This window comes from Centruroides sculpturatus, unplaced genomic scaffold (assembly GCF_000671375.1).
Source record: "Centruroides sculpturatus isolate CEXI.00-Female unplaced genomic scaffold, Cexi_2.0 scaffold523, whole genome shotgun sequence".
In the NCBI taxonomy this organism is placed as follows: domain Eukaryota; kingdom Metazoa; phylum Arthropoda; class Arachnida; order Scorpiones; family Buthidae; genus Centruroides; species Centruroides sculpturatus.
In genome coordinates, this window is record NW_019384774.1 from 455,342 (window position 1) to 481,101 (window position 25,760).

The window sequence follows — 25,760 nt, forward strand, 5'->3', positions numbered from 1 at the left end:
ACGTAAAAAGTACGCTATACAACACTGAAGAAGGTTAGAGTTTACGTAAATTCGAAATGCATATGTAGATGAATTGAATAAATAGTATTTTTGGTTATTTAACCTGCTTAACGAAATATTATATTTATAAGTACACAATTACAGTAGAGCGTCGATTATCCGAATCAATTGGGGACTAAGGTTGTTTGGATAATTTATTTTTCGGATTACCGATCGTGTACGAAAAACGTACTAATTTACCCCATGTTGAAATTTTTTCGTTGCGTGTCGCTTCGCGTTGAATTTTTTCGATGTTAAGCCTAACAAAGACAATTGTATCGTTAAAAATTATTTTTTTATTTGATAGAAAATAAATATATTGAAAAATATAAAAACAATAAAAAAATTATACTTCAGAAGTTAATTTAGTATCAAAAACGTAAAATATTTGAGTATCCCAAGACGTAGCCAAAGATTGCAGCGCCACAGCACTGGAAAAAATTTAAATTTCCCAACTGAATTCTTTCAGATAATTGACGTTTCGGATAATTGACTTTCGAATAATCGACGCTCTACTGTATTTAGTCAAAACGTTATTTAAATATTATTTAAATAACGTTATTAGTTATTTAAATATTTTAATTTTCGAGTTAGCTTTGCTTTGATACTTCTGGATCCACAACCGGGCCTAAAAATTCTGAAACGGGTCACGATTCAAAAAATTCCTTGAATTACCAGTTTAAATTATTATGTCATATACATAATAATACTACATTAATATTAATATTGAGGCGTGTTTGTTAAATTTCCTTAGCTTTTTAGACAACGTTCTTAGCTTTTCCAATGAAATTCCAGACACATTAAACACAAGCACTATTCAATAATTAATTATTGTCGATTAGTGAAGTAAAATAATAATATACAAAATTTATACATAATGTTAGTTGAACATATTCTGAGTATCTGTCATACATTTTAGATCCAAAAAGAAATACGGTAAAATAATTAATACATCAAGAAATTACTACTCGATATGCCATCGAAATATCATGGAAAATCATTTCTGATGCTCCCACTGATTTCAGACGTATAATCCATTATCACTTTTAAAAAAGTAATAAGTCACAATCTGTTTATATCCTTTTCATTTCCAAATGTAAGCACTGTACTATTGATCTCGCCACTTTCTCCGGCCTAGTATTAAATCTTTTCTATAACAATACTAAATGTCAAAGTTTTGTATTCGTTTGTGGAACTATAATTTCCTGAGGATGGCTTATAAAAATAGGCTGAAAGAGTTTGAATATTAAATTGCAGTAATCTCAGCAAGTGTTCTGGTGTTTAATTTAGTTATAATATTTCAAATCTACTTAAATTCAAAATAGTAATATATAATTTCACATTAATAAAACATCTCAAATATGCAGTTCTAAATTATTTGTTTAATTTTTTCAGTGTAAACTAAATCTAGATAAATAAAAATAAATAGATATATAATAACAAAATTTTTCAAAGGCTATATAAAATAACATGGAGAATAACATGATAAAAAATGGGCTAATTCATTTATTTTAAACACTAGGGATAACTCGTCTTTGGAAAAACCAGTCAGCTGTACAGTTCTTAAAATCATGTTTCCAGGGAAACGGGTACTTATAATTAGCCCTTTTTGAAACTGTCAAGTCCTTCGCCTTTCCAATTTTAATAAACTTAATGACTATATTTAGCAGCAGCATTCTTAAATAGGAGCTTCTGAACACATTGTGACACATACGACTCAAGTGTTTTGCACATAAGCTGCAAAATTACTTTTAATAAATATGCAAGGGGTTTTTAATTCATTGGCCAGTGAGTGTATAAGTAATAAAGGACAAGAAGCACGTATCAAAATGAACTCAAATGTGTTAAACTGCATTTACATATACAAAAGAAATTAGTAAATGTTAGAATTTATTTATTATTAATTAATGTATCAAGAGTATTTTTTGAATGTATGATGTAAATGGGTCATACATTCCAGGTGCAGACTCTCCACTCACATATGTGAAGCCAGAGAATTTACCCTAATTAGAAAATTTGAAATAAATTCTAAAAGTGAACGGTAGTATTATTATATACTATAGTATATAGTGGTTAATGAACAGTTTCGTTTCGTTAGAACTTTTTATAATCGATCTTAAATTTCATATACACTGCATGAGATGTGTAATATGCCAGTTTTATTTAGTGTCGAGATAATTTGACAGTACAAACGTTCTGTGAGAAACTATTATACTTACAATGAATACAGACACATAAGCCACCAAATAATTTTAAAATAAGTGCTATAAAACATTTGTCTTAAAATTTCATTAGATACATTTATAAAAAGCTCCTATGCTACATTGGAGCTATGTACTGTACTTACAAGAATGATAAAACGCGCTACAACAAAAACGTTTGTCAAATTTCAAACATTCATTTTAAGAAGAATTCGTCTAAAAATTCTCCACAACTATTTCGAATCGTAAATTGTGACAACATTCTTTCTTTCTAAAAGAGGGTTACAACTGTACGTTCCCGTCTAACAATCAATTTTCCGGTTGCATTCTTCATTTGGAAAGTTTGGAAAAACCTTTAAAAGTCTGGTATAATGTAACGTGAAAGATAGAAACTTGAAAAATGATCAGAACTATATTAAATAAACGATGACAATGACCAGACTTCTTAGAATTAAAAAGTATATTCCTAAAATAAAAAAAAAGTTAATTCAAATAATAAATCAAAATCATCAATCAAATACAATAAACAAAAAAACAACTTACTTTATCCGTCTCAATATTTCGGTAATCCACAGTAATGAAATAGTCACCGAGAACAGCAAGAAAACTTGTACCATTAAAATACTATCGAATTCAGTGAAGAGATATTCACTTTTGATGAACAATATAATGTTGATCACAGATAAAATAGTGGTGACAGCATACTGGAAAAAGATTTTAATGAAATTAGTTTTCCTTAGTTGAATATATATTTCATATTGAAAAAACATGCTTTTAATGTCTGTGCAGTGTTCATCATCCGTATAGTTTTTCTCTGGAAATAAAGGGGTGGCAAACTGAAAAGTTTCTGTAACTTCAAAGCACACGTTGCGAGTAACACAAGACAATAATAAGATAATCATAGAAATCGCAAATATAGAAAAAATAAAACGACTACTAACATATGACACAGTAACAATACTTATACCATATAGAAGTTGTGTAACTAAAACCAACCACAAATTATTTCCTTCGCTCTTTTATTTTTTTCTTTCCTTTTGACTACATTAATATATTAGCTTAAAATTTAGTTTACATTACTTAAAATGTTATGGCACATTTCAATACTTACATTGTCAAGTCGAGACCCCGAATTAAATATGTAAAAAAATGAAAATTCGAATAATAATCGAATAAAATGATCTTCAAACTCCATTGTGTAAATAGTTTAAAAATTACGTGGTTTGACGAAATTCGTACTTTATTCTCAAAAGAGAGAAGCATACGATGATTTTATACGCCTACGAGGTAAAATTATGCAAAAATATAATTTTATTTTTTCTCAGATCATTATTGCTTTAGTCATAATTGATTTAAAATTTTCCTGGAATTGATAGAAATATTTTAAATTTATGTTAAGCGAATAATCAACATTCATGCTATATTCTGAAAAGTATTTTTTTTATAAAATTACAAAATAATTTTAGAAAAATTTTTATCGGGAATAATTACAAAATTTCGTACAATACCTATCCGGAGCAACTTAAGATTCCTGTGAAAATTTTTGTTTACGTTACTTATTTCCTGACAGATTATTTAATTTATATTTCTAAGTCGTCGAATTATGCAAATTGTTTTCCTCACACAACTCTGTGGACAGAATAAGGGCTTTTTCACCAAGCCCAATCGGCCAGGCTTACAATAGAGAAGCAGGGTGGTGAGTAATGGGACCGGAAATAACGAAGATGGATCAATTCCATAAGTTTCTGAGGTTTTTTCGGATTCGTTCTAATTCCATTGAGCGGTAGGCTAAAAACTTGACCATGTCGCAATTTGGCCATCTACTTGCATTGTACATTAGTGTTTGTGAAAATTGCAACACTATGATTATTCAATTAGAATGAAAGTTATACAACACATTACTGATATCACTGTACATAAGAGGTTACATTTTCAGAACAATAAAATAGCTATTAATTGATGAAATCAGTATTTTGTAACGTCTTCGAGAGTTGCTGTAAGTCGTGGCAATAAATTGAAAAGGCTTTGAACGGTGTCCCGAAAAATTGCTTGTATGTATTTTCGTAGTTTACTGGTACTTACTGCTGGAGAACGTTAATTAGTTAACTGACAGGTCAGTTCCAGACGTGTTCAAAAAGCCGTATCTCTCATGTCTCGAAAAGTCTTGAACATTCCTGGAAACACGTGGATGGCATTGTTCTGCTGGCATATACCGCAAGGAGTGTTTCGTGTGAATTTTGTCAACGAGGTTAATTTTGAGCTGTTTACAAGATGGACTCTTTGGATCATTTTATGAAATTAGTATTCGAATTTTATCTTTTCTACTTGTTTAATTCAGTTTCTCGAATTTACAAAGTAAGTATTGAAATATGCCACCGCACTTTAGAATTTAGTTCGAATTACTTAAAGTTAGTAAATTAATATAATAAGATAAGGAAAAAATGATACGTGATTGGTGTTAGTCATACTTATTGTTACACGTATTGTTAGTTATACGTATTGTAAGAAGTATTGTTTTTTTTTCTTCGTGTATTTCGTGATTGTGTAAAATATATATTTCTATCCATTTTATTTATATCGTTTTCAGTTGCTTCTTTCCACCGTTTTATGTATCATAAACACTGCAGTGTTAATCAGAAGCAATCATCTCTTGACCGTGTATGACGGTCTATTCACGGTTGATGTTCTTCTGTTGATCTCGCTGACTATTTCTTTATTATGGACCACTGAAACGTTGAGACTTATAAAGTAAGTCTGCACACTGGTCAGAACAATTAGGGGAAACAAAACATTTGTATAGAAAATCATGTCAAACGAGCAACTCTAAATGTCAGATGTTATTGTTTAGGTAAGATTCAGTAAAACATATCTTACTGTGTGAAAAATATGCATTTTATTTTTAGCACTAGTTGCAATATGCAACAATATGTGCACCTCACAACCAAACCGAATGACCTTTTTAGATTTTTGTGGTGACTTTGGCTAAGTGTATATACGTGAACGGCTGAAAATTCTTTACATCTGTGTGGCATAGAATCAGCATAGTTACTGATATTACGTAAATTTTTGTCATTCCTCATTAACAGCTGTCACATGTTTTTCTAATTGTTTTTTAAACAGTGCATTTTAATACTTATTTTCTTTAATTTTTTTTGATGTGGTATTTGTATTTTAGGATTACAATTTTTCCTTGTAAAAAGTCTTTTGGTCACGATGTCTTCAACGTAGTTCTGATAATTCTTCAAGTTTCTACATTTCATTACACATCGTATTGGGTTCTGACAGGTATTTGCGAAGTTTCCATAGCAAGAAATCGACAATTAAAGCAGATTACAAATCTTCCTTTCTACGAAGAAGAAGCGTTGCAACGCTATTTTAAAGTTATAGAAAAGCTTTAGTGTGAACCTAACCTGAAAATTTCAATTTTTTTTTAAATATACGCAATGAATATTAAGACAGATATTCTGTAGCACTCTTTATATATAATAATTCCTAATGAATATTCAGATTTGTATAAAAATTTATATGTACTTTTCAGAAAGTTCTACGAAAGTTCACCTTGATGAGTGCATCAAAATGTAATGACAATTGTATTAATAATATTTTATTAAAGTGCATTTTATAAACCACCTTTATTTAACTACTATGATATTCCTGAACAAATCATTCGCTGATAAATTCAAGTAAAATTCAATCGGAAATTCGAATTCTCATACTTGCCCTGTTGCAAAATGCTTCCCAAATACAGAATTTGAATTAAAATTATTTTGGATTTAGCTATTCAAATTCTCTATTTAAAAAAACTGCAATCGATTTCAAGGAATTGGTGATTGGTTATGACGACGTACGTACAGCTAGAATTCTTATCTATTGTTTATCAGAAGTCTAATTTGGTAGAACAGCATATGAAAACTGAGAGAGAAAACAAATATATTTCTAGAAAACGTCAAATTATGCATTTTACAAGTATTTTCAGTTGCAGTTTGAAAACTTAAATAAAGTTGGTTTCCCTTTCAGGTATTGGAGGCACGCGTATAGTATTACGCATCAATAAACAACATAAGCTGTACAGTCGACCCCCCTATAACACGGTAGATACGTTTTGGTTTTTATGAATACATCTTTTACGAGTCCAGCCAATCACAGCCCGGCACGTGTGCAGTTTACGGACTACGGCTGTTTAAAAGATTTCTTCCATAAAATTAATCGATTCTAGACTAATTCGACTCAACATTTCCAAAATACGTAAAATTTTTTGGGAATAATCCGTATAAACTATGCTATAAACAAAAAATTGTAGGATTACTTACCGAGTGTGCACCGTTCGACTACGCCGTTGCTTAGGCTTGTTTTCGTCCTGGAGATTGTCATCGAATGGCGCTCGCGTGCTTCCTGATAAATTACTTTTATGCGAAAAATTCCCTGAACTTAGAGACATCACTAATATAAATATAATTTTTATGGACGTTAAATAATAAATGTTTTTTAGTAGATCCGCTGCTCGTTTAAACTCAACGATTTGTACAATCATGTCGCGACACGAGTCAGCAATGACGTTTTACCGAATTATAGGAGTTTTTTAGCATGTTTGTACTGCTAAAAAACTTGTAAATACTAAAAAACGAATACTGTCGCAATTTTTTCGCCGTGATATAAGAATCCGAACTATAGGAACCCGTGTTACAGGGAGGGTCGAATGTATAACATCTACATAAAGATATCACTGTTTCTTCTCATCAAAAAGTGAATAATATTCAATTCAAAATTATATCTACTTACAGTAATATTCTGTATTGTGTTTTATTAAAATTTTTAAAATAAGATTTTAAAAAGCAAAGATAGTCAACACTCCTATCATTCAATCCGTTTCTTATTTTAGTAGTGAAAAGTCTTGCTACCGAAAATTCCCTTTCCGATTCAATTGATGTGAGTAGAATCGTGTTTAATGCATTTAAGAGAAGTTGTGTTTTTCACCTGTAGCATGGTAAATTTCTACTTCTTTTTCTCTCTAATATTTTTGATTTGTTACCTCGGCTGCTTTAAAAAAAAGCAACCGGAATCTCGTTTGAGTAATCCCAGCCAAGAGAACAGTTCGTGTGAAATTGACTACGTCATTGCTTAATACAAGAATTTATAGATTACCACTTTTTTTCTACATAAAATATTGCATAAAATTATTCATGAAACTCAACACGTATTCTCTAATTACAGGAATATTATCTTCATTTAAAGTCCTAAATTCTTCAATAGAAATAAAGCGATTTGTTACAGTTGCAAATAAACTAGGAAATTAAGAACTAAACGTTTAGATGTTTGGAATTTTATAGCATAATTCGTTCCAAAATCTTACTCGTAATGTGAAACTGTCGTTAAGCGAAACAATATTTCTGAAAAATTAATGTAAAATACTGTAATGCATTCCATGCCAAAAAAATACTCAAATATTTTATGTATGATGTTTATTCAAAGAAAATAATCATCGCAAGAATCATCTTCATGTTTTTTTTTTTCTAGCGCGGAACAAACCAATCTGAAATGCGAATTCTATTTGCAAAAACAAAAAAATTACAGATAATGCCTGATAAACACTCCAAACGATATGCCAAATTCTTGGGATACGTGAAGGCTATAATTTAATATTACAAATTTATTAATTTGACTAGAGGTAAGCAGGTATGCTTCCATATCTTATTAAATTTAATAATTAGAAATAAATAATTTATAATATTTAATTATAGCTTTCACATAGCCCTAGAATTTGGCATACCGTTTAGCGTGTTTATTATAAAACGGGCTATGGTTGTTGATGTTTATATGTAATATGTGTGAACACAAGTTTAGAAAAATGTGTGATCACAAGCGACACTAAGATTATAGAGGAACAAGCGCTGAACACAGACTGATAGAGCATGCATACAATGAGAAACTTCTCCTATCCTTGTCACTCGCTATGCGAAAAACCGCTCATTAAGCGAGTGATTTTTATAATTTCTTTCGCTTATTATGCGTGGTGCTCGTTAAACGAGATTCCACTGTACAATACTGTAAATACTAAACCAAACTTTCTCGTTAACTAATCGGGCTAATTAAGTGCTCTTATTAATGATTAAGTTATTAAGTAATTTCGTACTAGAGGTAAGCGTTAGACGCCATCTCTTATTAAATTACATAATTATAATATTCACAAATAAATTTAAAATATTCTGAAAGAAAAAGAACCAAAAGTTGCGGGTTTGAGACAGAATTCAGAATTACAGATTTTTAACGAATATTAAGTGTTTGGTTCTATGTAATTTTTTCCAGAGTTTTTTAGACATTTTCTCAGATATTTTTAATGCCATCTACTGGAAATTGCGTATGTAAATAACGAGGTCACTAGAAAGCGGCATTAATTAGTCGTATTATTTACATAAGATTCGCTTTTATATGTCATTTTGCATTGATTACGAGTACCCGAGAATTGTGTGAGTGCGTACAATAAGGAACGAATTGCACTGATCATCTGAAAACAATTTAAATACTTAATTAATTTACATAAATGTTTAATATTTATGTAGTTAATATCAATTACTCTATTTACAAATTTTTATCTACGTAAAAAACCAGCGATTGATATTCCAATTGGAGATCTTGTCTTGTATCAGCTAGTTGAGAATGAGCTTCTATGCTATATCGCCCCATGGTAAGTTGGGACATAATTGTCACGTAATAGCAGTTGTATGCATTTGTGACAGTGGCGTGCCGTGATATTTGACTATCTTTTTCTCACCGGCATAAAAATATGCCGGTGAGGAAAACATGTTCTGAGAGAGCACCCTTATGAAAAAGTCATCAAGGTCAATCTACTAATATTATTTTAAAAATTCGTATAAAATCAAATTTTTATAGTAGAAGTATGAAAAAAATAATACAAATATGCAAGTCTGTGTAGTTTTATTTGGTATATTTTTTTATTTTCTTGTATTTTGTAGTTTTTCTGAAAAAAATTCGTATTATCTCGATTACAGTGTCCACTTGTAAATTAATTACAATTTTATCTAATTTAATTTAATTTTAAGTCAAATTAATGTACTATTTGATAGTATACTATTGTTACCTTATCATATTTAAGTATTAGTTTATTGCATTTATCGTAAATTGTTTCAATTTTAATTTTAATTTATTATTTTAACGGTTTTTTGTTGTTGAACTATCCAGTCGACAGTGCTGTCACTTTACGTACGTATTTACATATACGTATATTCTTTCATATACGTAAGGTTTATTACAATATATAATTAGTTTATTTAATTAATTGATGGATATTTATAATATACAAATTGCATGTTTTCAGCGATATTATAATTTTTTAAAAATTTTATTTGTATTAAATTCATGTATATATTTTATTTAATATGTTTTTGTTTTAGAGAACAAGTAACCTCCGTATAACACGGCACTTCTATAGCACGGATTCACTCTAACACGGTTCGAGAATTGGTACCACCCCCCTATAACACGGTACTGTTACAGCACGGTTTCACTTTGACACTGTTGGAGAATTGGCTAAAACCCTCCTACAACATGAAATGTAATAAATTTTTACATACTTAAGTAATAATAGTTCACGAAAATAATAATTTTCGTCAACTATTTGTACTTAAGTACAAAAATTTTCTTTTCTCGCCTTCTGTCCATACACATGGTCCTTCTAGAAACTTGTTTCAATGTTGCCAGATTTCGACGCTTTGCTTCTGGTGTTGCCAGATGTTTATTCCTTATTTTATACTTGCTTTAATTTTCATAAGTGCTTAGCACCATATGAGGAAATTTATAAAGATCTTTTAACTAGAAGCAAGCAATCTAAAATCTCATACATTTTGCAAAAGGTAAAGCATGGATCTGAAGATAATGCAGAAAAATGCTCAGAGGATAAGGATAACTTCCCGTTTTCTTTTTGGCAAGTTATCCTCGGTTAATAGTGCTTTTAGTGATAACGAAGAAAACATTATTTAATTTATATTAATATGTATCACTTAAATATCTTTATTAAAATTTTCTTATCTTAATTATGAAAATATAATAGCATGTTTTTTTAATTTTTGGAACCTAACCCTCCTTTTCGTACTAGTTCTTTGTTTCGCATAACACGGATTCGCATAACACGGCAATTTTTTGGAACGTAACTATCCTATTATACGGGGGTTACCTTTATTATTAAATTGAAATTTTCATGTTATTACAGAAAATTTTAAAATTATAACAGTTTGTTCAGAATTTCCTTTGTCCTTTTAAATTAGACATTTAAATGTAACTGCTCCTGACGTAGGGGAAGTTCTGTTCACGTGACTGTTTTTCGTGTTTCATTCACGTGATTATAAAGATATTTTATTCTTTTATAAATGTTTCAAATGATTTATTTCTTAACAAACGAATAACTTATTATATATGTTTGTATTAAAGTACAGTATATCAAAAATATTTTTAATATAAATACTTAATTATTTAAACATGGAATTTGATCTATAATTATTATAAATACAGTAGAGCGTCGATTTTCCGAAAGTCAATCATCCGAAACGTCAATCATCAGAAAGAATTCCAGTTGGCAAATTTAAATTTTCGCCTGAGCTGTGGCGCTTCAATCTTTGTCTATGTCTTGGGCTACTCAAATATTTTACGTTTTTTATACTAAATTAACATCCGAAGTATAATTTTTATTGTTTTTATATTTTTCAATATATTTATTTTGTTTGTACAAAATAAAAAAATAATTTTTAACGATACAATAGTCTTCGTTAGGCTTAACATCGACGAAAATTCAACGCGAAGCGACACGCAACGGAGAAAAATTTCAACATCGGATACGTTAAACTATTTTTTCGTACATAAATCGGTTATCCGAAATATCACTTATACGAACAACCCCAGTCCCCAATTGATTCGGAAAATCGACGCTCTACTGTATGTATTATTGTTATTTTTCAAGAATGTAAGAACTATTTTTATCGTAAATTTCTTATCGTGACTAAATTTTATTTACGATTTTTCGAAATACGTTTAAATAATTTAAAGCATTTGCGATAGGCGAGTCATTATTCTTATACGAGATATATACTTATGGGTTACCAATAACCTATGCAAAAAATCTTTATTTTCATACGATCTTATGTAACTGAAAAGTTTTGAATACCATGTCCAAATATTTTTTTTTCGCCGATTCAAGTTAAATTATTTTTTTAAATAAAAATGAATTTTATTGTTTATTAATTCACATGAAAAAAAATTAGTAAAGTAAGCTTTTTCTGTGGTGTAAAGAAATCTTTATAGAAAACTGAGAGATTTCGATCAACAATGATTTAATTTGTTGGTAATTTAAATCGTTGTTTACAAAATTTTGTTTGTTTTTGTAATATCATTATCTATAATTCGAAATTATGCTGAGAAATTATTGTAAAATATTTTTAATAAACGTATTTCGTTTATATTATTTTGACACCTTCCCATTGAATATACATCGTTTTACATTTCTCGGTGTATGTGTAAACCGTTAAATAAGTTAGTAAAGTCAACACCAAAAACTCTACTTTAAAGAAAAAATTTATTTAATAATTTTTGTACAAAAATTTCAGAAAACTTTTTTTCTTTCGTTAAAATATATACAGTAGAACCTCGATTATCCGGACCTCTATTATCTGGATTTTCAATCATCCGGATTGTTCAAAATAAACAAAAATTTTACGAACTTGCTGATTTGCACTTGCCAAATTACGATACTGTTTATGTACTGTACCTGATAAATGCATAACTTTTTTTGTTTCAACATCTCATCCAGCACAGTGGTCGTAAACTCTTAAATATATTTTGCGTCATAATGAAAATATAACTTGGCATACGTATTTATAAATAATTTATATTCAAATTACATCATTTCTATGACCAAGGGCGGCGTATGGGCAACGTAGTCCCTTACCTACGTCTTGCAGTTTGAGGGGTCTCGCGCCTCGAATGTTTATGCATTACTTAAAAGCCGCGAACGCGACGAAAAAGTTTCACTCGTCATAAAACGATAAATAGTTTGTCAAATTTTAATTCATTAAATTGCAGTTTTAACTGGTTTTTATTTTATAAAATCCGTCTTCTTGCACCACCAGAGGGCCTTNTAAAATAATAACATAACTGAATGTATAATTTATTACATTGAATGCAAAATGGTATACTTTCTATTATTGAAAAGTACTCTGTTTTCTTTCCCATTCAGAGGCCCGCTTCTCTTGTTTTGACTAAAAAAACATGGTGGATAGAGTTTCAAGTTGCTTCGGTCTGGTGGCGTTTCCGCCTCTCTATGTTTACTCTACCTCGGTCCCACCAGTGGTCAATCGGTTCTGTTCCAAGAACACTGGGAATTCGGCCATGGGTTCGCGCCTCGCCAGGACGGGCTGGCCATGTGGAGTTTTCTGGGTTTTCTCCACGTCTGTAACGCCTGAACAGGGACCAGTTACCCTTAAACGACCTCTCGGAGGGTATTATTTCCCGAGTACCAACGAATATAAAATATATAATTACTAACCACGTTACATAGCAATTCTGTTACACTTTACTAGCGGGCAGCAAAACCAAGCAGCTCGTTACCTCGTTGGTTAACATACATTAACATACTGATAGATTTATAAAATATCTGGAATGTTGATAAATAAATGGACAAAAATGCAAACAAAATTATAAAAAATTTTTAAACATTTTTTAAATATCCTCAAAATATTTAATATTTATTGTTATTATTATATCTATAAAAACTCAAAAAACTTTTCGATAATTGTATTTAATATTTATAAAATATTAGTGTTGCAACGAATAGTATATTCGGCCGCAGGGCGAATACCGGCCAGGAGCGTGGCCGAATTGCCGAATATTCGGCCAAACTATTCGGCTTGATTAACGCACGTACGAAAATTGGCACGCAAACCTCATTATGTCAAGGACCTTTCTTTCTATTGCCCCCCCCCGCTGTCACTACGCTTCGCTAATCGCGTTAATTTTTGACAGTTGACAGACAACAGCGTCATGGCAGTATGCGATAAATGATGATATCAAATGTGAATAACAATGAAATGACCTATACGTGTAAATAACGGAAAAAGAACAGAGAAGGACCGCGAAGTGAAAATGGGAAAAGAAATATGAAATTGAGTAGATAACATAATCGAACAAGTCGAAGCAGCTTATTAGCGAGAAATTTGCGGCCTTCAATGACAAACAATTGTTGTCATAGACTTCGGAAAGCTAAATGCTTGTAATGAAAGTCACTTAGCTTGCACGGGCGAAACCCTGGGACCGTTCGGGCTACCAAGCTGTCTCGAATCTGTGAAATCATAATTGTAACATATACCGACGTCCTATCTGTCTCTTTTCTCCGTTATCACTAAGCTATGAGTCATGTAATTATAAAATGAAAAAACTAGGACGGAAAAGTGACGAATGGAAAGTATCGTGAGCGCGTATTATGATGTATGCATAGGCATACGTGGACTAGAGAAATGGAGGAAACAGAAAGGAAAGAACAAAGACGAGCGCTTAAAAACGATAGGCAGGGTCAGACCCTCACATGTGTGAAACGATTCTCTAACGAATGGTGTGCACTGTACGTGTGCTGATCTTTGTAATTATAAATTGTGAATACATGTGACTAATACAGGTAACCCCCGTATAACACGGCACTTCTATAGCACGGATTCACTCTAACACGGTTCGAGAATTGGTACCATCCCCCGTATAACACGGCACTTCTATAGCACGGATTCACTCTAACACGGTTCGAGAATTGGTACCACCCCCGTATAACACGGTACTGTTATAGCACGGATTCACTCTGACACGGTTCGAGAATTGGGTAAAACTCTCGTACAACATAAAATGTAATAAATTTTTACATACTTAAGTAATAATAGTTCGCGAAAATTATTATTTTCGTGAACTATTAGTACTTAAGTATGTAAATTTTCTCTTCTCGCCTTCTGTTGATACACATGGTCCTTCTCGAAACTTGTTTCAGTGATGCCAGATCTCGACGCTTCTGCTTATGATGTTGCCAGATGTTTTTCCCTTATTTCATACTTGCTTTATTCTTCATAAGTGCTTAGCACCATATGAGGAAATTTATAAAGATCTTTTAACTAGAAGCAAGCAATCTAAAATTACATACTTTTTGCAAAAGGTAATGCATGGATCTGAAGATAATGCAGAAAAATGCTCAGAGGATAAGGATAACTTGCCGTTTTCTTTTTGGCAAGTTATCCTCGGTTAGTAGTGCTTTTAGTGATAACGAAGAAAACACTATTTAATTTATATTAATATGTATCACTTAAATATCTTTATTAAAATTTTCTTATCTTAATTATGAAAATATAATAGCATGTTTTTTTAATTTTTGGAATCTAACCCTCCTTTTCGTACTGGTTCTTTGTTTCGCATAACACGGCAATTTTTTGGAATGTAACTACCGTGTTATACGGGGGTTACGTGTATTATGTTCTTTTTTATTTTGTACATGTTATAAGTTATAAATAAATATAAACAAACAACAATAACCCGACAACATTAAATCTAAATACCAAAATAATTAATTTACTGTGTTTTTGTTATTTCTTACTCCTGTTTTTAGGTATTCGGTATTCGACCGAATAGTGATTAAATATTCGGTTTTCGGCCGAATAGCGAAAAATAGGCCGAATAGTAACCGAATATTCGTTAAATCACTATAAAATATATTATTTCATAACGAAATTGTTAGGGGGCGCTGAACGTCTTTTCTCTTCTATTGGCGAAAGAAGATGGTATATTGCCAATGGACGAGTAGATCGGAAGCGGGAAATTTCTCTCTTGAGATTTTCTTTGTGCCCAATTTTTAACATTTTTGAACTACAAAGCTTGATATGAATGAAATGTCTAGTTTTAGAAGTGCTTTAATGGAATTATCTACATCCGGTTCGTTTATTTTCTACCAAATTTTTCATGTAGTAATTTAAGATAAATGAATTTAATTACCATATGTTTTTTTAAATTGCATATAACGTTAAAATTGTATTTTTTTCAAAATTACATTTCTACGTTTAATGATAAAGTTTGATATGAACAGATATTTAAAACATAATGGCAATTTATCTATAAGTTAAGTTAATTTAATAAAATTAGAATTATTTTATCAAGTTTGATGAGTTGTGCTGATTTAACAAATTAATGTGTTAACCTATAGTAATATCGTAAAAATATATTTACAAAATTTGTTAAACATAACAGACTCATTGTTAAAATAATGTTTTTATTTTTCAACAAAATTGCAATTAGGAGTTTCTTGTTCTTATTTCATGATTCTACTTTCCCATGAGCAAGGGGCCTCAGGATTATCGACCCTTCTATACAACAGTCTCCTGCTTACAGGAAACTAGAATTTTTATCAATCAATATTTACTCATCTTGTGCAAATATCATTTTAAGAAGTGGAAAAGAATTATTCCTTTTGTTTTAACTTGCATTTTTTTATATTAACAAGTTCCGTTTTATATTTGAAATTTCATACACAGTATATTCATCAGATGAAAAAGATGAGGAAATAGGGTTACCAATTGGAATTTTGGGTATTTTTAAAAAATTGTTTGGAAATGTTCTGTGTTTGAGAGAGAAAAGAATGAATCTATAAAAAATGGCACTACAGGACTTTTTTTTTTTTTTTAAATTCCTTCGCTAGCACTGTTGATTTATTCTTTTTTCTCTTGAGTGTGTTGGTGTGACTTTCGTACTGTTTTTATGTTATTTTAGAAAATGTTCTGATTAATGAGTTTGTGGGAGGTGGGTTTATATTTAATGAAAGTTCGGTATCCTTAATTGTAATTGCAATTAATTATTTTCATTTTGGCTGGTTTGCTTTTCTTTTTCATTTTTGTCTACTACCTTGTTGGCTAAGAGAATCTGTTTTAACCGTATTCGTTGTGGGTTTCGCTCTCCCGTAACTCGATTTCCGACCGGATGCGGTTGTTTCGACAACTATCTGCATCGCTTTCAGGACATTCAATTTTCAATGCTGAGTAAGCGCTGATCTTGATGTTCATTAAAAATTGTTCCTTTTTTTGACGTTGAAGTGGCACTGTTGTCAACTCTGACTTGACTCAACAGATATGTTGACCACTACTTTCCAATGAATTATGAGTAATTGGTGTGCCATTTGAATGAAATTCATTTTGCTGAGAATGGAATTATGGGAGCACCTTGTACTCAAAGTTGGAATGTCATTGATGATGTCAAATTGCTTGTTTCAACACTCAATACTTGTGTTGAAAATTGGAATGCCCCATTTGGCTTCCAGAACAGCAATCAGTGCTCCACCTGTAGAGTCCCAGATGGAAGTGATCACTATATTTTCCATTGCCTAATATTACGAAGAGAGTGACTATAAGTCTAGCTATTGAGTGAAAATAGTGGAACTGTCTGGCCATGTAGCCATAACACTCTTATGATAAGACAATTATATAAATGCATTCATCTGGTTACCTACCAAACTTTGATCTAGTACATGACATCTGATTGCTGCCCTGCAGTTATATACAGTTTGAGTACATTAAATAAAACTAAGAACAAAGTAAGTAAGAGGATTTCTAATCTAATCTACTAAACTAATTTGGTGAGAGAGCATTTACATAACAAAGATATTATATTACCTGACATTTGCATAGGTCTGAGGTGGAGATCTGAAAATAAGAAAAGGTCTGTATGAAATGAAATACGAGAATGAGATTGAAACACTTTCTACATCAAATTAAATACAGTGGGTGATCGGTTAATGAACATAATCTGATCCAAGACTTTGTTAACTGATTATCGATTTGCCATAGGTTTTTATGGGAATTTGATTAATTCATTGCAGAGACTTCAAAAAATAAAAAATAAATACTTTACTACATTTATATATATGTAATAGTAAAAGTACATATATATGCAGTCTTTCATTTTTATTAGTTGTGTTTTTTGTTTGTGGGAGTTAAAGAATCTGTCCAATGTCGATTGCTTTTCTCTTCAAGATTTTTCAGAAGTAATTAACAGTATTGTAATTGTAGAGATCCCCAACCCCATTAACCTTATTTTGATTTGGATGCCACTTGTATGATCATTGTTCTGACATCTCCCACTTCTTCAAAATATCTTTAGTAACATATGTCGACATCGATATGTCAACCTCTTTCGTCTTCCTCTTTTTCAAAAGAAAACACATCTTGTTGAGTTTCTTGATATTCTTCATTTGAGAGTTCTTGGAGTTCTTCTGTCATCAGATCAATTTCAGGTTCCATTATGAGCTCTAAAATGCTCTATTTCTTTCGTAGCTAAGATTGTGCCTACTGTAGATCTGTTCAAACCATACTGCCTAGCAACATCAGACATCTTGTGCCCACTTTCTACCTTGGCTATTAACTCTTTGGTTTCTACGGTGAGCACAGTTCTTGACACTCCTCGTTTTAGGCTTCATATTATCAGTTTCTTTTTTAAATAAAAAGTTCAGAAAAGCACTTACAAAAATTCAGAGAACAGAAATCAACTAGTCCACAAAAAATTATTTAAATGCAAGACCTGGATGAAATTCAAAATTTGGTATTAAAACGTTAACGAATATCTGATTGGACAGTTAAACTTTCACCTTTCTTAAATAAACCCCGATGCAGAACTTAACAAGTGCCCATCTGACAGTCTCGCAAAGACTATAAAAAATTATTTGTCAGAAAGGTAAACAAAAAGCTGGAATTACAAGTGAGAGTTTCAAAATTAGGAGGAATATTATCTAATCTGTATTGGGTTGAGCATCAATGTTGACGTCTCCTGTGTTCCAAAAGGTTTCGAATTGTCTATTCAGAGAAAGAGCCTACATGGTTAATATCTCCATATAAAACCGTGTAGAAGAAGAAGGTTTCGAATTGTTACCTGAAGACAAGGGAAAATCAATCGGTATTCATTATTTTCCATCTCTTCTTTTTATGTTTGTTCAGTAAAGTGTTCATTGTCCGATCAGAAAAATCTTTCGCGAAAGTGTTTGTTATCCAATTTGTTTGCTATCCAAACTGTTCGTTAACTGATCACCCACTATATTATAAATGACACCACTGTGTGATTCTACTTTGGTCTTTCCTTCTTACACCAAGTAGGTTATGCCTACACAAGTTTTGAGTGTTTTTGGATGGTAATAAAACTGTCTTGTATGTGAGACTAAGAGTAAGAGGATGGAGTAGGAAAGGATGAGAGTAAGTTGGAATTGATTCATTCAACACAATTTACTACACTTAAACATTTATTAGAAGGCATGAAAGTTGGTACAACATGTTACACAGGGTATTTATGGTTTTGCGGCAAGAGATATTACAAATTTTTGGTATCTCGCAAATTGGAACTAGTTGAGGATCTTCAGAATGTAATCTTTCAGTTAGCAGTTTGGGAGAAAAGTAGAAGGATGATGAGGAATCTGAGGACATAGAAGAGCACTAATCCAAAAGAGGCACATAAACACACTAAACTGAACAGATGAAAGAATGGACAACTGACTGGAATCAGCCATTTCTCATCATATTCAAAGCAGCAAATACCTTAGAGGTGACTAAAAGTCGTAGGAAAGGTGTCACTACCAACTCTGAGAAAGGATAAGTTGACACATTTTTAGGTCAGAAAATTGTCATATTAGCTTCTGATGAGGTCATTCCTGAGTTGTTTTCCTTTTACTTGTTTGATTCTCACACAACCGTAGTTTTAATTTAGTACCATCAACCATACATGAAAGAACAGAACCATGACCAGTGGTTTTCATTTTTTTTTTTTTTTCTTTTTTTTTTGATTCACAGTTTGATTCTCTGGCATGTCAAAAGTAATAGGCATTTTGTCCATGTACCAAATACACAAGTCATACATTTCATGAACTTAGTGCACTATCCAGCACTTGCTTTAAAACTAAAATTCCATCCTCCTTTGATTCCTTTTATGCATGGATTTGTATGACTTCATGAGTAACACTCTTTCCATCTTGATGATTTTCAAGTACCCACTCTTCAAACTTTTTTCTCCAATTGTGGCCATATGCGAGGTTTAACCTCTGTTAGCACATTTTCTTTTGGTATTATCTGAAGTTTGTTTGATATCTTTCTCCAGTCTCTCTGAAATTTCTTCGAAATACAAAATTGTCTTGCTGCTACATAGTTATTTGTCTTCTCAGCAACTTCAATAACTTTCAGTTTAAATGCTGCTGTATATTTGTTGTTTTTTCTAGAGGACATTTTTATGTAAAATGATGGAGAAATTTTAAACTTTAGTTGTAGATTTGTGTACGCATGTGTTCATGTCAGTGGTTCCTGGTCCTGACATGTTGTGTGACTCTGTTTGTGGCATCTCCACTGAGATGACTGCTACCACTGTCATACAAACATCTAGAGCCCTGGTAAATCTTAGTTCTAAGTTATGCTTCTATGGTAAACATTGCCAGTTATGTGAACAGTTATGGATATGTCAGTTTCAGGTTGTAATTACACGTGGGTCTTGTCTTTGTTCAGTCTTGGTTATTAATGGAATGCAATATATGAGCTTATCATTTGTTTATCATAATGTCAATGTTGTTGAACTCGTTACATGTTAAATAAAATGGAATGTACTTCATGTGGTTTAAAATATACTAGTACAATACTTGTGTTTTCTATTCATAATTATAAATTATAAAATGCTTTGTTCGAAATTATTAGTTAAAAGTGAAAATAAAATAAATTTATGAATTACCTTGCTTAAAAATGAATTATTCTATAAAAAATTATGGTAAGATTATCAGATGAAATTACAAAACATAAGGGGACTTAAAATTTGATATTTTACCACTGAGAGAAGTGCTATTATTAGTAGTAATTGAACGTTCTGTAATATGCATAAGTAAGTATACAGCCTAAAAAACATTACTGTTTGCATTAATTATAAATTCATTACTCACATAACATACATAACCATCATATTGTTGGATAATATTATTTTAGAAAGGATATTTATATGTCTGAATATTATTAGTTATAAAAATGTCATGTACCTTGCCAAAATGTGACAATATTTCTTATTTTTTCTGATATTCACTTAAACACAAACTACATTTAGATATTTTTAAAACTATCCTTGCTATAATCCTTTTTATCCTCTCTCATGTATTTGCTTAAACTCTACTTCTCATTGGTTTTCGTCTTATATTATGGAATACTTATAAAATGTACATATTAGATAACTAAATATTATAAAAAACACACCTTAAACAATCCAGCAAATAAAATTTACTAATATGTTATACGGTAGAGTCTCAAACTCGGCCTAATGTGGACTGAAGGGTGGCCGAGTTTGTGAAAATGCCGGGTTATCGGGAATGGGGTTAAAAAATAAGTATGAGTGTTTTCTCAGAAAATACCGTACTGTACTTGTATGTATTGTTTACTTGAGAATNACATAAAAGATTATTAATTAAAGTTCATACAACATATATATACAATTTATTTATCATTGTTTTTATTTATCTACAAAATCAGCCATTTTCTTTGGAAATGTGAGCAGTGGAGCGGCGATCAAACTTGCTTCAGTAGAAAAGGACTTGAAGCCTTTCCTTCTACACTTATTGAGCATGTTTGATTCAAAACTTTGAGTCCAAGCTGTTGCAGTGCATCTCTTTGTAAGTGACCAAGACATCAATGCCACAAATTGTCTTTAGCTGCAGCATGACACTCTTCTTTAATCATACTGTCTACTTCCAAAGTATAGACTACATTCCAACTCAAAATTATTTCCAGAAATTGTATATTTCTTCTCCACCAAGATCCAATGTCCTTTTGAGGTAATTTTAGAGAGTGACAGCAAGTTGTGCTTAATATCAGGACACATTATAACCACTGAGTACCTCAGTGGTTATAGTGTCCTGACATGTTGCCTGCAACTCTCCACTTTTAATTGTTTTTAAAATTTCATCATTAGCAATATAAATAATCACTTTGGGATTCATTGACAAAACATTGTACATGAAGGGTTATAATTCTTGTTTCACAGAAGGATTACTCACTCCTGAATCCAGAACAAAGATAAAATAAGAGCGTCAATTATCCAAATCAATGGGGATGGGTTTGTTCGGAAAATCGATTTTTCAGATAACCGATTATGTATGAAAAAATACATTATTAATATAATATGTTAGTATATCCCAATAATAATATTTTTCAGATAACCGATTATGTATGAAAAAATACATTATTAATATAATATGTTAGTATATCCCAATAATAATAATATTAATTTGTCCCATGTTTAAATTTTTCTCTGTTGTGTGTCACTTCGCATTAAATTTTCGTCGATGTTAAGCCTAACAAAAAGTTTTGTAATAATAATAATAATACTGGCTATTGTATCGTTAAAAATTATTTCTTTATTTTGTACAAACAAAATAAATATATTGAAAAATATAAAAACAAAAAGAATTATACTTTAGAAGTTAACCTAGTATCAAAAATGTTGATTGGCATTTGGATAATTGATGCTTTACTGTAATACTATTAGAATTGTTTTTCTGGTTACAGATGTTTACTGCATACTAAAATTTTCTTTTCTTTACCACAGGTTTGTTGCCTTTATTACAAATATCTTGAGCTCTAAATTTTTTTTTGTTCTGCCCTGGAGACCTATTCTGAACTCTTCCGATAACTCAATGAGAGCGATACACAGGACATTCTATAAGTCTCCTTAGCGAAAGGCAATTAATGAACTTTAGACAAATTGCTATTCTAAGCTCCATGTTAAAGTGGGTTTTGCTACAGGTAGTCAGTCAAGATGCATCTGGGTTCCATGCTATCAATAGCTGTTATGCTTTAACCAATCACAGTTTAGTTAACATTGTATTTTTGTCACATGACTGCAGCACACCGTTTTTTAAGCTGAAGCACGATTTTAGTATTGTCATGTACTGTACCAGCACTAGTTAAATAGTTTTGTGTTAAAATGTCATCAAAAAAGGGACAATGCAGCCAACGAACTACAACTTGTCAATTCAAGATATTAGTTAAAACACTTTGGTTCTATTTGAGGCCAGCTTTAGGCATTTTGAGGCCCTAAGCTGAACTCTGTGTGAGGCCTCTTACTAACCCTTTACAATTCTAGAAGTCAATCATATAAAAAAGAAAATTAATATAAACATATTAATTTTAATAATAATTGTTTTGTTGTTAAAAAGTATTTGCAGCATATTNACCTCTGTTAGCACATTTTCTTTTGGTATTATCTGAAGTTTGTTTGATATCTTTCTCCAGTCTCTCTGAAATTTCTTCGAAATACAAAATTGTCTTGCTGCTACATAGTTATTTGTCTTCTCAGCAACTTCAATAACTTTCAGTTTAAATGCTGCTGTATATTTGTTGTTTTTTCTAGAGGACATTTTTATGTAAAATGATGGAGAAATTTTAAACTTTAGTTGTAGATTTGTGTACGCATGTGTTCATGTCAGTGGTTCCTGGTCCTGACATGTTGTGTGACTCTGTTTGTGGCATCTCCACTGAGATGACTGCTACCACTGTCATACAAACATCTAGAGCCCTGGTAAATCTTAGTTCTAAGTTATGCTTCTATGGTAAACATTGCCAGTTATGTGAACAGTTATGGATATGTCAGTTTCAGGTTGTAATTACACGTGGGTCTTGTCTTTGTTCAGTCTTGGTTATTAATGGAATGCAATATATGAGCTTATCATTTGTTTATCATAATGTCAATGTTGTTGAACTCGTTACATGTTAAATAAAATGGAATGTACTTCATGTGGTTTAAAATATACTAGTACAATACTTGTGTTTTCTATTCATAATTATAAATTATAAAATGCTTTGTTCGAAATTATTAGTTAAAAGTGAAAATAAAATAAATTTATGAATTACCTTGCTTAAAAATGAATTATTCTATAAAAAATTATGGTAAGATTATCAGATGAAATTACAAAACATAAGGGGACTTAAAATTTGATATTTTACCACTGAGAGAAGTGCTATTATTAGTAGTAATTGAACGTTCTGTAATATGCATAAGTAAGTATACAGCCTAAAAAACATTACTGTTTGCATTAATTATAAATTCATTACTCACATAACATACATAACCATCATATTGTTGGATAATATTATTTTAGAAAGGATATTTATATGTCTGAATATTATTAGTTATAAAAATGTCATGTACCTTGCCAAAATGTGACAATATTTCTTATTTTTTCTGATATTCACTTAAACACAAACTACATTTAGATATTTTTAAAACTATCCTTGCTATAATCCTTTTTATCCTCTCTCATGTATTTGCTTAAACTCTACTTCTCATTGGTTTTCGTCTTATATTATGGAATACTTATAAAATGTACATATTAGATAACTAAATATTATAAAAAACACACCTTAAACAATCCAGCAAATAAAATTTACTAATATGTTATACGGTAGAGTCTCAAACTCGGCCTAATGTGGACTGAAGGGTGGCCGAGTTTGTGAAAATGCCGGGTTATCGGGAATGGGGTTAAAAAAATAAGTATGAGTGTTTTCTCAGAAAATACCGTACTGTACTTGTATGTATTGTTTACTTGAGAATACAACAGAGAATAAACTGCCCAAATACCCTTAAACAAAGGAAAAGTATATCCTTTATGAAGGCATAGAGCCTTTACTACATGAAAATGAAAATTAATGAATACACCGTGTACAGTAATTTACCTGATAAGACAGACCTCAGAAAAATACTTTGAGGCATAAAGCTGTCTATAATGAAAATTAATTAACTAAGGATTTTTTTGCCCTGCCAGGGTGTGGCCGAGTTATCCGGACTGCCGGGTTATCGAGTGCCAAGTTTTCGAGACTCTACTGTACATCATTCTCATTGAATTTGAGAATGAGGTATATTTATTTACAAGGAAGAGACGTATCTATGGGTAGTCTAACATCGGCAATTCTTTGTGAGTTGGTATTGTGACAGCTGGAAAACAACATTCTATCCAAATTTCAACACCATATTGTTTGGTGCGCTAGATACATAGATGATATATTCATCCTATGGCTGAAAAAAACCTAACCTATAGCAATTTTTGGAAACAATCAAGAATAACCCCTATGGTTTATTACTACAAGTGGACCAGGAGATTGATAGTAATGTAAATTTTTTGGACATTTTCATCACTTGCAAACAAGGGGAAATTTGGACCAGTGTGTACAGAAAACCATCTATGCAACCTACTTTAATCACGCATAAATCTGTCAGTCCTCATCACATCAAGTTAGTGGCCTTTAGATCCTGGATAAGAAGAGCTTATATGCATTGTACAAACATAAATGACACAATAACAGAGCTAAATTACACTTTAAGGATAGCAGAACAACAAGGATACTGGAGAGAAATGATAGAGAAACTAATCACAACGTTTCAAACAACAAAAAGTCAGCATAACAAGTTAGACCGAAAACAAAGGATACAGTAGTTTTAAATTATATCCCATGTTTAAGGGAAATGCATAAAAAAGCAGACAAATCTAATAATCTCCAAGTGGTATATTGACACAATCCTACAATTTTCAGAATCTTAAGAAATGATAAAAAAATTATATGATCAGAATTTGGCCACAGTAATCTACTCTGTACCACTGTACAACCAATGTTTAGATTCTAAACTTGTCTACATAGGAGCCACGATGCACAACTTGCACCAATGACTCAAAGAGCACAAATATTCAATTGATAAGAACCCCGACAATAACATGGTATCAGCTTACACAAGACAACAAGACATTAAAGTCCAATGGGATCAAGCGACAATAATCAATCCAACAACAAATATACACACGATAAAATTTCTTGATAGGTTAGAGATCTTTAAGGCACATAGGAGAACTGTGGCCGTATTCTGGTTGCCATCTCTCGTCTCTCACAAGCCAGTCGCTGATTGGCTAAGCCAAATGATTAGCCAATCAGTGACTGGCTTGTGAGAGACGAGAGACCAAAGACAGTGACCAGAATATGGCCGCTGGTTGCATCAACCATAGAGATGCAAACAAATTGGCTACTTTATGGCGGTCTTTTTACAAAGATTAATGTTATTAAGAGACATTGTTTGTTTAATTTTATTTTTATTTTATTAAGTGACATTTTTGTCTTATTTATATTATTTCTGCATTTATTTATTATATTATTCACATCCACATGTTTGTTTTTTTATGTATTTATTTCAAATTTTCATTTCATATTTGTTCTATGTTAATGTTCTATTTTGAGTTAACTGAAGAAGATTGGTTAAAACAATCGAAAATGCTTTTAATTTAGTAAATTTTATTTGCTGGATTGTTAAAGTTATTTTTTTTTTTTGTTATATTATGGAAGATAGCAACTGATCTTGTCTCTTACCCCATCAATGTCCATAAGTGTGTCCTTTCCCAAGATAAAAAATGTGAATGCAGGAGAGTATAGGAAATGCTATGAAACCTTGCATCAG

General features: G+C 31.3%; 1 protein-coding gene across 1 annotated transcript in view; it reads left to right on the top strand.

Annotated features, from left to right (window-relative positions):
* Positions 1 to 15,031: 15,031 nt before the first annotated feature.
* Positions 15,032 to 25,760, top strand: part of LOC111629066 (tethering factor for nuclear proteasome sts1-like) — a 29,322-nt gene continuing 18,593 nt past the window's right edge. Inside the window, exon 1 of the mRNA XM_023372933.1 lies at positions 15,032 to 15,203. Within this exon, the coding sequence (XP_023228701.1) occupies positions 15,152 to 15,203 (52 nt within the window). The 5' untranslated portion in view covers positions 15,032 to 15,151. The remainder of the gene's footprint in view (positions 15,204 to 25,760) is intronic.